A 10,985-nucleotide genomic window follows, 5' to 3' on the forward strand; every position below is an offset into this window, starting at 1 on the left:
GCTGTTCTCTGCTGCAGGTTAAGCAAATTGATTCAGTACACTGAAAAGGGCCTTTGTGTATGTATATGTCCATATGTGCTTGTTTTTGCAGTGGGTGAACTGTTTGGTTGAACAGGTCTATCTTATTTTTATGTATATTAAGTCATGGGGTATATTTTGTCATATTTTGAACTGAAGATGTACTGTAATGTCAGTGTGACTCATTCATGAAGCCAAAGCAGAAGTCTGTTGTGAAATCAGTCTTAAATTGCAACATCGTTGAAGGTTGCCGTTTAGCTAACAAAGGCTTTGCAAAATTTACACGTTCATTCTGCTTGTTTCATAAATGAGGCTCAGTGAGAGGAGAGTTTGTCAGTTTTAGTTTCTCGGTTTACCTGTAAATTGATGCTTTAAGACATCACTTTTATTGCTAAACCAATAAACACCGTACATACAGGAAAGAGAATATAAATTTCAGCGTGAATCTTCATTTATTCCCACTTTCCCAAATTTATATAATGGTCTTCATAAAAACCTCTTAATGACAGATTTACTCAAACACATAAATTACTAACAGGTTAAGTAAATGAGCTCATCTCTGCAGTTGTTTTTTCTTGCTGACGAATGAGCTATAGCGGCCATTGAATGGCTTTCCTGAGGTAACTATAATTACATGAACATTAATACATTTCTTATATAGCCTACCACAATGTGTTCATTCATGTTTATTCCTGATATAACTAATAGTAAAGAAGAGATGGCATGGCACATACAGTAAGTGAGGTTCTCAATCTGTTTGCATTTTTCTCCCAGATATGCTAATGTACACGGTAGGGCTGCAGCGAGTGACATGCCGTGTCACATTAAAGCCAAAATGGCATGTATTGTTTGGATATCATGAGGAAATGGGCAGAACTTGAAAGCTGAGACTATATTCTAATGCTGCTGTTTAATTTTGAGGACAATGAGCTCCACAACAGTTCTCTGAAATTGTCTTTATTTTTGGTATCGCGGTTAACGTTGCATTATATGAGCAGCCAGGCACAGCTGGTACAGGACTGCATAAAAAGGTCAGCGCTACTTAAGTGAAATCTTTCGTCTCACCTTGCAACCACACCTAAACTTGCACATTTAAAATAACACATACAATAACAGATTACATTTTAGTGCTCGTTTACTACTAAATGGCATCAATGAGACATTTCAGACATGTTTGTCAGAATAAATGAACAAGAACATCTAGAATTTGAAATAGAAAAGAGACCCTCCCTATGGTGTTAATATACAGTAATGTTTTGATTACAGCACTATTATTTTAAAGCTTCTTTGTAAATAATGCCAATCTTCTTTAATTACAGAACTACTGTACATCAATAACATTGTTTTTATCCTAATAATACTCTAGACACTAGAGACTCCAGGCCCTTTATTTGTGACACGTTCAGTGTGCACAGGCATTGTGGGATAGCACATGCTCTAGATGTGCTATTGCTCTTGATATGGTATTTTAGTGACAGTTGTGAAAAAGAAATTCAAGTCTGCTAAATTAAGCAGATTACTGATGATGATGATGACGAAGCTGCATTTATTTAGGCTGCTGACTGGGTGGTTTTCCAGGTCTCAGGGATCCTGGGAAAATTTTAAAGTCTAGAATATTAAAAAAAAAAAAAAAACCTGATTCTCATTCTCTCCTCCTGTGCATTTCTTTATATCAGGGCTCTTCGTGTAAAGAGTCCACGGCCTCCAGCAGGTGAAGGGCAAGGCTGTACTGGGCATGGTTTTCGGGGAGCATCTCGATGACTTTGTTGATCAGTTGACTGCTCTGAGACAGAGGGACTGAGGGACAGCGCAGCTCACTGGGGTCCTAGCAACACAAACAATGACACAGATGAGTGTAAGATGATAAGAGTTTTGAGAACTGTGCAGTCTGTGTGATCTCACCATAGCCTTCAGCCAGGTGCAGAGCGTGGGCGGCAGACGGGCCAACAGCTCCATGTTGGGTTTGGTCTGTGACTGGGAATGGAGCAGAGAGAAGGAGAGTCTCTGACCAGTCAACACCAGCAGCTGAGAGCCCAAAACATCCTTGTCCTGCACCTCCATCATCACCTGAGAGATAATAAAAAGAAAAAGTACAAAGAGAAAGTTAAAAACAAGAAATAAAAGATAAAGAAAAGATAAATTAAAGAAAAAAAGATTCTTTAATTCATTAAGAAAGAAATTAAAAAGAGAACAACAAAAAACTAAATAAATCCAAAAGAAAGGATAAAAAAGCAAAAAGAATACTCATTAGAATCTCTATATTTCATTCTTGTTTATATGCTTAGGAGGTTTAACCGTGCGTGTGTGTTACCTCCTCGGCCCGCAGGTCCAGGCCCTGGTTGTAGAGCTCACAGACGAGGTGTCTGCGCAGGATGTCAGTATTGACCTGCAGTAGAGACGAGAGCTCCATACACACAGCCGGCCACATGTCTTCAGCGCCGCTGTGTTTGACACCGTTCTCCTCTGATTCAGCTAGAACCTTCACCCAGCCTGTTAACACGTTCATCAGAAACTACACACACACACAAGACGGTAATACATCAACATTGGCTCAGAGGCAAGCTATAAACATCTTATGATCTGTTATTTAAGAGCCTTTTGGTCTAGATTTCACTGTCACTGTATAAGATGCATGTGACTATAAAATAAATCTTTTGTATAAAATAAATCCATTTTGCATGGAGATGTTCTTGATGGCTGCAGTTCTGCCTCCAGTGCTGAGAGTGGCGCTGTGACTTACCGCTTGTCTCACAGCCACCAGGGTGGGGTCCATGTCTCCACTGGGCAGCAACTGAATGGATGACAAATCTCTGAAAAACGCATTCTTACCCTGTAGGCGATAGAAAAGGACAACAAGAATAAGTTGGCATAAAACAGAAATTTCAATGAATTTTGAGTGAAATGGCTTCTTGAATGTGGAAAAAATGTAGGGATGAACTTGATTTTGTCCATCAGGAATTGAACAGATCATTGTTGTTTAAGTGCTGTGATCTCATATGAGTGACAGGTTGAACATGTCATCAGAGAAGAGATGATGTTGCAAATTTGGGGAGGGGAAGTTAATGTTTTTGGTTAAAGCACCATGGCTAATCAATCACTTCACCGTGTGCGTGTATAAACGCATAATTGTGTGCTTTTACCTTGCTGTCGAACAGGCTAAGCGGTTTCAGACGCAGAGAGAAGGTCATGGTGGCATGTAGCAGTGACGCTAACACACAGTGATGCTGCACGAGTGGATAGTGAACAGACCTCTGATCCAGAGCCAACTCCACTATAGACACTGGACCCTCAGCACCACCCCACACTTCCTCCACACACACATCTGGAGCAGACACTTCCTCCACCGCTGAATCCGCCTGAGAGAGAAAACAAGTTTAGAATATATGTCTCGCTTTTATTTCAACCCATGCATTGCTCATCACTGTAAAATCCACAGTAACTTCAGACATGCTTCCGCCCATGCATCCAGTTTAATCAGTCCTTACTCTGGAGAAAAAAGGAAAGGAAGGGAGAAAAGAGGAAGATGAGACCTCCATCAGGGCCTGCAGTAACTGCACACAAGAGCCCAGGAAACTCCTCACAGCTGCATCTCCCATTCCTACATCCTAAAAACACACACATATATACGTTATTGAATTAAATGAAACAGATCTGAATTTAATTTATGCTTTGTGACTTCTCTTACCCGTCTGCACAGCCGGTCTTTAGGTGCCTTTCCCACCTATATCAACACATGCACAGTCAGTCAATTATTGAATCTTAAATGCAACACATGAAGACTAAGAGCCAGAGTACACAGAAATGCAAACCTTTTCCATTAGGAAGGCAGCAGCCGAAAACCGCTTGACTATGAAGGTCTGCCACATCATAGCAGAGACTCCTGAGAGAAGAGCATAGATGAAGGATAGAGAGTTATCACATGGAATTCCTTCTGTTGTGAAGAAATAAGCTTTCATTAGGTCAATGTATGCCAAATATCTCTTACCCAACTGAATGTGAGGATTGGATATCATCTTCAAAAACTCCACTGACCACTCTAAGTACTGCCCCACCTGAAGAGAAAGAAAGAGACGAAAAGTCATCCATGACGGCTTGATATTTCTCCAGTAGAAAATTGCAAGAAATTCCAGTTTCTCTAATACTCCTTTACTTTTATGAACAAGTACTTAGAAATAAAGAAATGCAATTCTTTCACAAAATGAATTACCAAAAACAAAAAGCCGTATTTTTTCCAGTAATGTCTAAAACAATAACCAGATCTCAGTTACTAACTCTGTTAAGAAAGCTTTGAGATTGTTTAAAGACTTTACCTCTGGGTCTTTGTTCCACTGGACCACGTTTTCCCAGCTACAGTGAGCAAACATCACATCAGGAGACAGAGAATTTGGGAACCGCTGACACACACAACCCAGCAGCTCTAAGACGACACACACACAGATGCTTCAGTCAAACGCATAGCTTAAAGAACTATTATAAAAGGAAACCACCATACAACAATTTAAAATGATCTAATTTCTAAGTAACTTGATCAGGGATCTCCAGTTACCCTCCAGTTTCTCCTCCCCGCCCTGCTGTGCTGGCTGTTGTGTGGGTTCATTCTCTCCCCTCCGCTGCAGGATATCCCTCAGGAGATCTGGAGACACACCCTGTCTGAAGATCAACTTCGAAACGCAGTCTGCTACACCACCTAAAGACAAAAAATGAAAATAAGAAAACATTACAAATTATATAATTTAATTTTAGCTTGTATGAAAGCAGATATATTTCCAGTATACACAAAAGTTTTCCAGTATACTCAAAAGTTTTGGGTCGGCAAAATGTATTAAATGTTTTTAAAAGAAGTCTCTTATGCTCACCAAGGCTGCTTTACTTAACCATGAATTACAGAAAAAACTAATATCGTGAAATATTACTACAATTTAAAACAACTGTTTTCTATTTTACTATATTTCTAAATGTAATTTATTCCTGTGATGGCAAAGCTGAATGTTCAGCAGCCATTCTTTAATGAATATAAACGTCTGTTCAATTTAATGCATCTTTGCTAAATAAAAGTATTAATTACAAATATAAAAAAAAAATAGTCCAAACTTTGGAACAGTAGTTTATGTGTGTTTTATGTACCTCTGCCACTCTCTAATAGTGTTTTGACCGAGCAGCGTGTGACAGCGCCACCTGTAGATCCCTGAGGAGACGGCAGGCAGAGCAGCGTCTGCAGAGCAAGAACATCCTCCAACTGCTTTATACACACCGCCCACTGCTCCAGCTCCAGAGAAACACATTCCCACTCCTGAAACTGCACAGAGAGAGAAAGCGTTACACACATACTGCACCAACTCTACAGATACAGAAACACACGCACACACACACACACACACACACCTTGCTCTCTGCCAGCCTGGTGATGGCATTCTTGGCTACACGATGAGCGACTAGAGCAGCCAGTAGTGCGGCGGCAGAGCTCTCAGACTGAACACAAGCTGTGCGCACCTGCTGCCACCAGGGTGAGACACACTGGCCGTCCCATGACTCATCCACCGCTCCTGACACACATACACACACAGAATTAAAATGTTAATATACTGGATAAAAATACAAGCTGATCTCTCTCACAGATGATGTTAAAGACCTTTCATGGAGCTGAGGGTGGACAGCAGCGTGTGCAGGTGTGAGACGGCATCTGGGCACTTCAGCACATCCTTCTCTTTGTTCAGCCAAACTGACAAAAGCAAAGACTGCCAGAGAGACATAAAAAAGCAGAAATTACATTTAAGCAAATTCACATTATATTCCAACCCTTCCTTTTTTTTCTTTATATCACTTACCAGTAGCTGCTGAGGGCTAATGCCACTTTCCTGCAGAGTCTCACACACTCTTTGTAAAGGACTCTGACCAGACAGACAACCCCAGAACAGGAAACTACCTGAAATACACACAAAAATCACATTTGTGATGCACCAATACTAAGATTTTGAATGATATTTTATTTTCACGTTATTGCAAATAATTGATAGTACAGAGAATTCTACACTATTGACTAAATAAATTAAAAATGAAACATTAAGGACTACAATTTTAAATGCTACAAATGAGTGCACAACATCAAAACATACATGAAAAATTCATATTCATTTTGAGATTTGCTAAAGATTCCATTTAACAGTGTTATTAAATGAACGTTTTTAAAGATGAACTTCAAAGTCGTGATGAAAGAGACATAGGGACGGATCTTTACTTCTGTATTTTGACATACATTCGAGTGTAATGGATTATAGAAAAAGAAAAACAGTAGGGCAGAGAGGCATGCATCGTGGTAATCTCGTGAACACGTGTCGAAGACTGACACAGAAGAGAAGAAATTGTTGAATGAAGTCATTATTTTTGTTTTCTTTGCACACAAAAAGTATTCTTGTAGATTCTTTAACATTACGGCTGAACCACTGATGTCACATGGACTATTTTAACAATGTCCTTACTACCTTTCTGGGCCTGGAACATGTCAGTTGCGTTACTGTCGGGCCAGAAAGCTCTCGGATTTCATTAAAAATATCTTAATTTGTGTTTCGAAGATGAATGAAGGTCGCATGGGTTTGGCACAACATGAGGGTGAGTAACTAATGACAGAATTATAATTTTTGGGTGATCTATCCCTTTAAAAAAAGTCGATAACCTGTGTGGTATCAATATTTTGTGCATCCTTAAAATGAATACTTAAACAAAATGTAAACATTAATGCACTTAAAAGAAGCATAAAAATAATGCACAATGAAATAAATACCCAGTTGGGTCCAATCGGTATCAGGTTGTTTAATCACTCTGAGCTCTCCATTCACCCACTCCAATTGAGACAGAAATGTTCGGACTGGCAGTGGCCCACTTGAGTCTTGAGCAAATGAGACACAGGGCCGAGACTTCATCTCTGTGAATCGCTGCAGGACTGGGCCAACACGAGCAAGATCCTCCTCAATTCCAGAAAATGACTGCTGTATGGAAAGTAGAAGCGTTTAGTTCAAATCCTAGTGTGAAGAGGATACATTAGTTTAGGTCAACAGGATGATGTCTGTATTACGCACGTGTTCTGGTTCAGTGGGTGATGTATCTGGTGTGTGCAGTAATTGAACGTCTGTGTAGAGCTGGAGAAGTTTGAGCTGGGATGAACAAAACTGCAGCAACGACTCATCAACCGCTTCAGGATCTAACACAAACACACATGAAAAACAGATCAAACATTGACATAAGTGTTTAAATATAAATAATACACTACGCCCAGTAAGGACTGAGGGTGTTACCTTGTTCTTTCAGGCTAGCCAATAATGCACGAGTGACATTGGTCAAACAGGACACTGGTGCAGTCTTATTGGACAGAAGTGACTCCAGGGCCTGTCAATCAATCAGATATTTTATCAAATAATTTGTTAACATATATATGTTTGTGTATGTCTGTTTTACTAACCTGTTTCTTAACAGCTGGATGTTTAATGTCCAGTAACACACTTTGTGCTTCACTCTCAAGCAGAGCTGTCAATCAAAGGTTAAAGGTAAACTCAAACATGTGTAATAGAACTAAAATATAACATTGGGTAGTGGTTCTTAATTTTTTTTGGATGACAACAAAGCATATGCATGGTATCTCATGAATATTAATGAGGTAGATCTGACCTGGCTCCACCTCCCTGCTCCTCAGTAAAGTTGTGAGTCTCCTCAGCAGGTGCATGTCTTTAGCGCGCTCGCTCTTCTTATCACTGACCAACACACAGAACAGACACATTTGCACTAACCAGCATTGTTTGTGTGTTCGTGAATATTAATGTCCACACGTTCATGAATATTTATGTTTGAGCGTGCACCTGAGTGCCAGGTGGAAAGGTACGGTGACAGCTCTCAGTGCTCCATTAACCGGGTCAAACAGACACACTTGTTGTGTGTGGATTTGCCAGCCCTGACTGGTTACACTGTTCACACCCATTAACCTGTGACCTGCGTACAGCAGCCTGAAAGAGAGAGACATGAATGAATATGCAATTTCAGATGGTAGCCATCAGGAGTGTTGTTTTTAGGTTTTGTGTACCTGCAGTGTTTGCCTACAGTAAAAGCCCCTACTCGTGGTCCATGCTGAGTTCCCCACACCTCTAAAATACCCCTACGTGGGGCGTAAATTACGAGAAACTGGGCATGCCGGCGGGGCATAGAAGGAGATGTGGCTAGATCTCTCTCCCCACGAGCCTCTGACACCTGCACCCATCCGAGCTGAGCATCACGATAGCCTGCATGCACATAAAACAGATATTAAGAAAAATATTTTTGTTTATATACACTTCTGTTCAAAAGTTTGGGGACAAAAGTTCTTTTTTAATGTTTTTGAAAGTCTCTCATGCTCAGCAAGGCTGCATTTATTTGATCAAAAATACAGTAAAATTGTAATAATATTGAAATACTATTACAATTTAAAATGAGTATTTTCTATTTTAATAACAGACAAAAGGTGAATTTTCAGAACCCATTACACCAGTCTCAGTGTCACATGAACTTTCAGAAATAATTCCAATACGCTGATTTGGTGCTCAAGAAACATTTCTTATTATAAGGAAATTATAATAAGTGCTGCTTAAAATGAAACTGTGATACTTTTTAATGTCTTAATGTTTGAAGATAACAAAAAATGTAAAAGTGTAACTGTTCAATATTGTCATATGAACAAACAGTCCATAATGATACTGATTTAGGTAACAGCTGTGATGCTTTGCGTGCGTTTGTTAAGTGAAGCATTTATCACACGTATTCAAATCCTGTGAGTCACAAGTTGTTTTGTGCAATTGAATAGGAACAGGCTCATAAGATGCCTGTTACAAATCAGACTACATTAGTAGCACTTCACTGCTCACCCTTCCACATCCTGATAGCGATGCCTCGTGCCACATCCAGCAGCGTGACTCTGCCAAAGTCATCTGTGACTCCAGCCATAGTGTTACATGGAGAGAGACAGACAGACTCGCCATGTCGACGAGAATCTGGAAGACCAAACCTGAATAAAAGCAGAAAAATGAAATTGTGCTCTTAAATTAGTTAAATATTGTGTATGTATATGATTACAAGAAGGTAAAAGGCAATGATGTGCATGATGAGAGGTAGTTTGACTACACATGGAGTTACCTAACAGGAAGGGCTGTGGCTGGCTCCACTTTTGGCTTCTGTTTCTGCACTGACTCCTCTTCATTTTTACTCTTCCATCCCAACCAACCACTAAGCAGGAAGTAAAGAGAGAGGCAGAGACAAAGAATGAGTAAACATGGAGTGAAACTGAACATGACATGCCAGTGCTAGTAAGAGCCAAGAGTTCAAATAACCAAGACACACAGACCTGGCAGCACTGAACAGAGCTGATGTGAGTTTGCTGGCCACAGCCAGAGCCACATGGGAGAGAAGAGGCTGAGAACTACCCTGAGATGGGAGAGAGAGAGGAAAAATGGCCATAATCAACAAGAACAACTACAAACAAGCCACAGACACCAACAACAGACCGATGAAACAAGATGTGATTCTGTGTGTGTTTGTACCTCTATAGCATAGTAGAACCCAGTGTAGGGTCCACCTCCCACTGTGATATACTGACTCATAGCAGGAGGACTTCCTTTAACCGAAGCATGAAATCCTCCAAGGATAGATGCATTTTTCATCTGATCGAACACACTCAGAGTGGTAATACCTGAAAGAGAAAGACATTACCTCACACTGCCATTCAAAAGTTTTACATCAGTAATTTTTTGAAGGAAATTAATAATTTTATTAAGCAATGATGAATTCAACTGATTAAACTGATAAAACATTTACAATGCTACAAAAAATTCTATTTCAAATAAATGTTGTTTTTTCAACTGTCTATTCATCAAAGAATCCTGAAAAATGTATCACATTTTCCAAAAAAATATTAAGCCGCACCAGTTTTAAAATTGATAATAATAAAAAATGTTTTTTGAACACCAAATCAGCATATTAGAATGAAAATTTTAGATAAAAAAAAGAAACTGTAAAGCCCTGTTCACACCAAGAACGATAACTATAAAGATAACGATAACAGCGTCCACACCAGCGAACGATATCGTCTGTTTATTCTAAGCGCACGTGCGTCTGCCGCTTTAAATTCTCAAGCTTGTTGTAGCAGGATGGATTCTGATTGGCTGTCAATGTTTGTATCGTTCATCATCAATCTTTCTGGAAATGATTCCAATCATATTGTTTCTCTGTGCCTTTATCGTTATAGTTGTGGTGTGGACTCTGCTATTCTTTAATATTGAGAACGATTTTTAGAACTATATCTTTATCGTTATCGTGCTTGGTGTGATCGGGCCTTTAGAAGTCTCTCTTGTACCTATGCTGGAATGGTCTGTAATTGTGTCCATGTCTTGCAGGCCCCATTTCTTATAGGCCAGTGGTGGAGGTTGGATGACATCACTTCCTGCTGCTGCAGCTGAAACCGATGCAGGGAAAAAAACGGGTGAAAACAAATAACATGACAGACTAAATTAAAAATAGGTAAGGTATTACTAGTCACATGACAACCTGGTCAAAGTCTCACTCTCCTACCTCTGGCAACCTGGTTTCGACAGGCACGTAAAGACTGGAAGAGACTAAAGCCATCGATGGTGACAAGGGCTGCTGGGTACAGAATACTGAGCTCCTCGTGCTGATAGAGAAACAGGCATTTCAACATCTAATCAGAACGTCATCAAAGTAGGCAGATGTCTACTGTTTAAGATGTCATGTTTAACCTTGCTAACAATTTCTTAACAAATTCTTTGTGCAGAACTGAACACATCAAGTCAGTGTAAGAGGTATCTCTACCTGTTCAGTTACTCCAGGATGACGTGGAATCTCATAGGTGCGACACTTCAGTCGCAGCACGGGATCTTCATGCAACAATTGGGCCAACAGAAGAACACCACTCTATACACACACACACACACACACAC

At 39.9% G+C, this 10,985-nt stretch overlaps 1 protein-coding gene across 2 annotated transcripts in view; it reads right to left on the reverse strand.

The window, feature by feature from the left end:
* Window positions 1-697: 697 nt before the first annotated feature.
* Window positions 698-10,985, reverse strand: part of LOC107659254 (rab3 GTPase-activating protein non-catalytic subunit-like) — a 13,511-nt gene continuing 3,223 nt past the window's right edge. Inside the window, exons 7-35 of one of the 2 annotated variants that reach the window (XM_016448129.1) lie at window positions 10,858-10,959; window positions 10,600-10,699; window positions 10,385-10,483; window positions 9,573-9,721; window positions 9,377-9,456; window positions 9,169-9,258; window positions 8,901-9,040; window positions 8,087-8,282; window positions 7,866-8,009; window positions 7,678-7,760; window positions 7,472-7,536; window positions 7,308-7,398; window positions 7,092-7,213; window positions 6,797-7,001; window positions 5,844-5,941; window positions 5,648-5,753; window positions 5,401-5,561; window positions 5,143-5,314; window positions 4,565-4,705; window positions 4,329-4,435; window positions 4,004-4,070; window positions 3,828-3,898; window positions 3,704-3,739; window positions 3,504-3,623; window positions 3,159-3,374; window positions 2,759-2,848; window positions 2,330-2,530; window positions 1,921-2,085; window positions 698-1,843 (exon numbers count right to left, since the gene is read on the reverse strand). In XM_016448129.1, coding sequence (XP_016303615.1) covers window positions 1,691-1,843; window positions 1,921-2,085; window positions 2,330-2,530; window positions 2,759-2,848; window positions 3,159-3,374; window positions 3,504-3,623; window positions 3,704-3,739; window positions 3,828-3,898; window positions 4,004-4,070; window positions 4,329-4,435; window positions 4,565-4,705; window positions 5,143-5,314; window positions 5,401-5,561; window positions 5,648-5,753; window positions 5,844-5,941; window positions 6,797-7,001; window positions 7,092-7,213; window positions 7,308-7,398; window positions 7,472-7,536; window positions 7,678-7,760; window positions 7,866-8,009; window positions 8,087-8,282; window positions 8,901-9,040; window positions 9,169-9,258; window positions 9,377-9,456; window positions 9,573-9,721; window positions 10,385-10,483; window positions 10,600-10,699; window positions 10,858-10,959 — 3,570 coding nt within the window. In that variant the 3' untranslated portion in view covers window positions 698-1,690. The remainder of the gene's footprint in view (window positions 1,844-1,920; window positions 2,086-2,329; window positions 2,531-2,758; window positions 2,849-3,158; window positions 3,375-3,503; window positions 3,624-3,703; window positions 3,740-3,827; window positions 3,899-4,003; window positions 4,071-4,328; window positions 4,436-4,564; window positions 4,706-5,142; window positions 5,315-5,400; window positions 5,562-5,647; window positions 5,754-5,843; window positions 5,942-6,796; window positions 7,002-7,091; window positions 7,214-7,307; window positions 7,399-7,471; window positions 7,537-7,677; window positions 7,761-7,865; window positions 8,010-8,086; window positions 8,283-8,900; window positions 9,041-9,168; window positions 9,259-9,376; window positions 9,457-9,572; window positions 9,722-10,384; window positions 10,484-10,599; window positions 10,700-10,857; window positions 10,960-10,985) is intronic. The other variant, XM_016448130.1, reaches the window with a different exon arrangement.

This window comes from Sinocyclocheilus anshuiensis, unplaced genomic scaffold, assembly GCF_001515605.1.
Source record: "Sinocyclocheilus anshuiensis isolate Anshui unplaced genomic scaffold, SAMN03320099.WGS_v1.1 scaffold539, whole genome shotgun sequence".
Lineage (NCBI taxonomy): Eukaryota > Metazoa > Chordata > Actinopteri > Cypriniformes > Cyprinidae > Sinocyclocheilus > Sinocyclocheilus anshuiensis.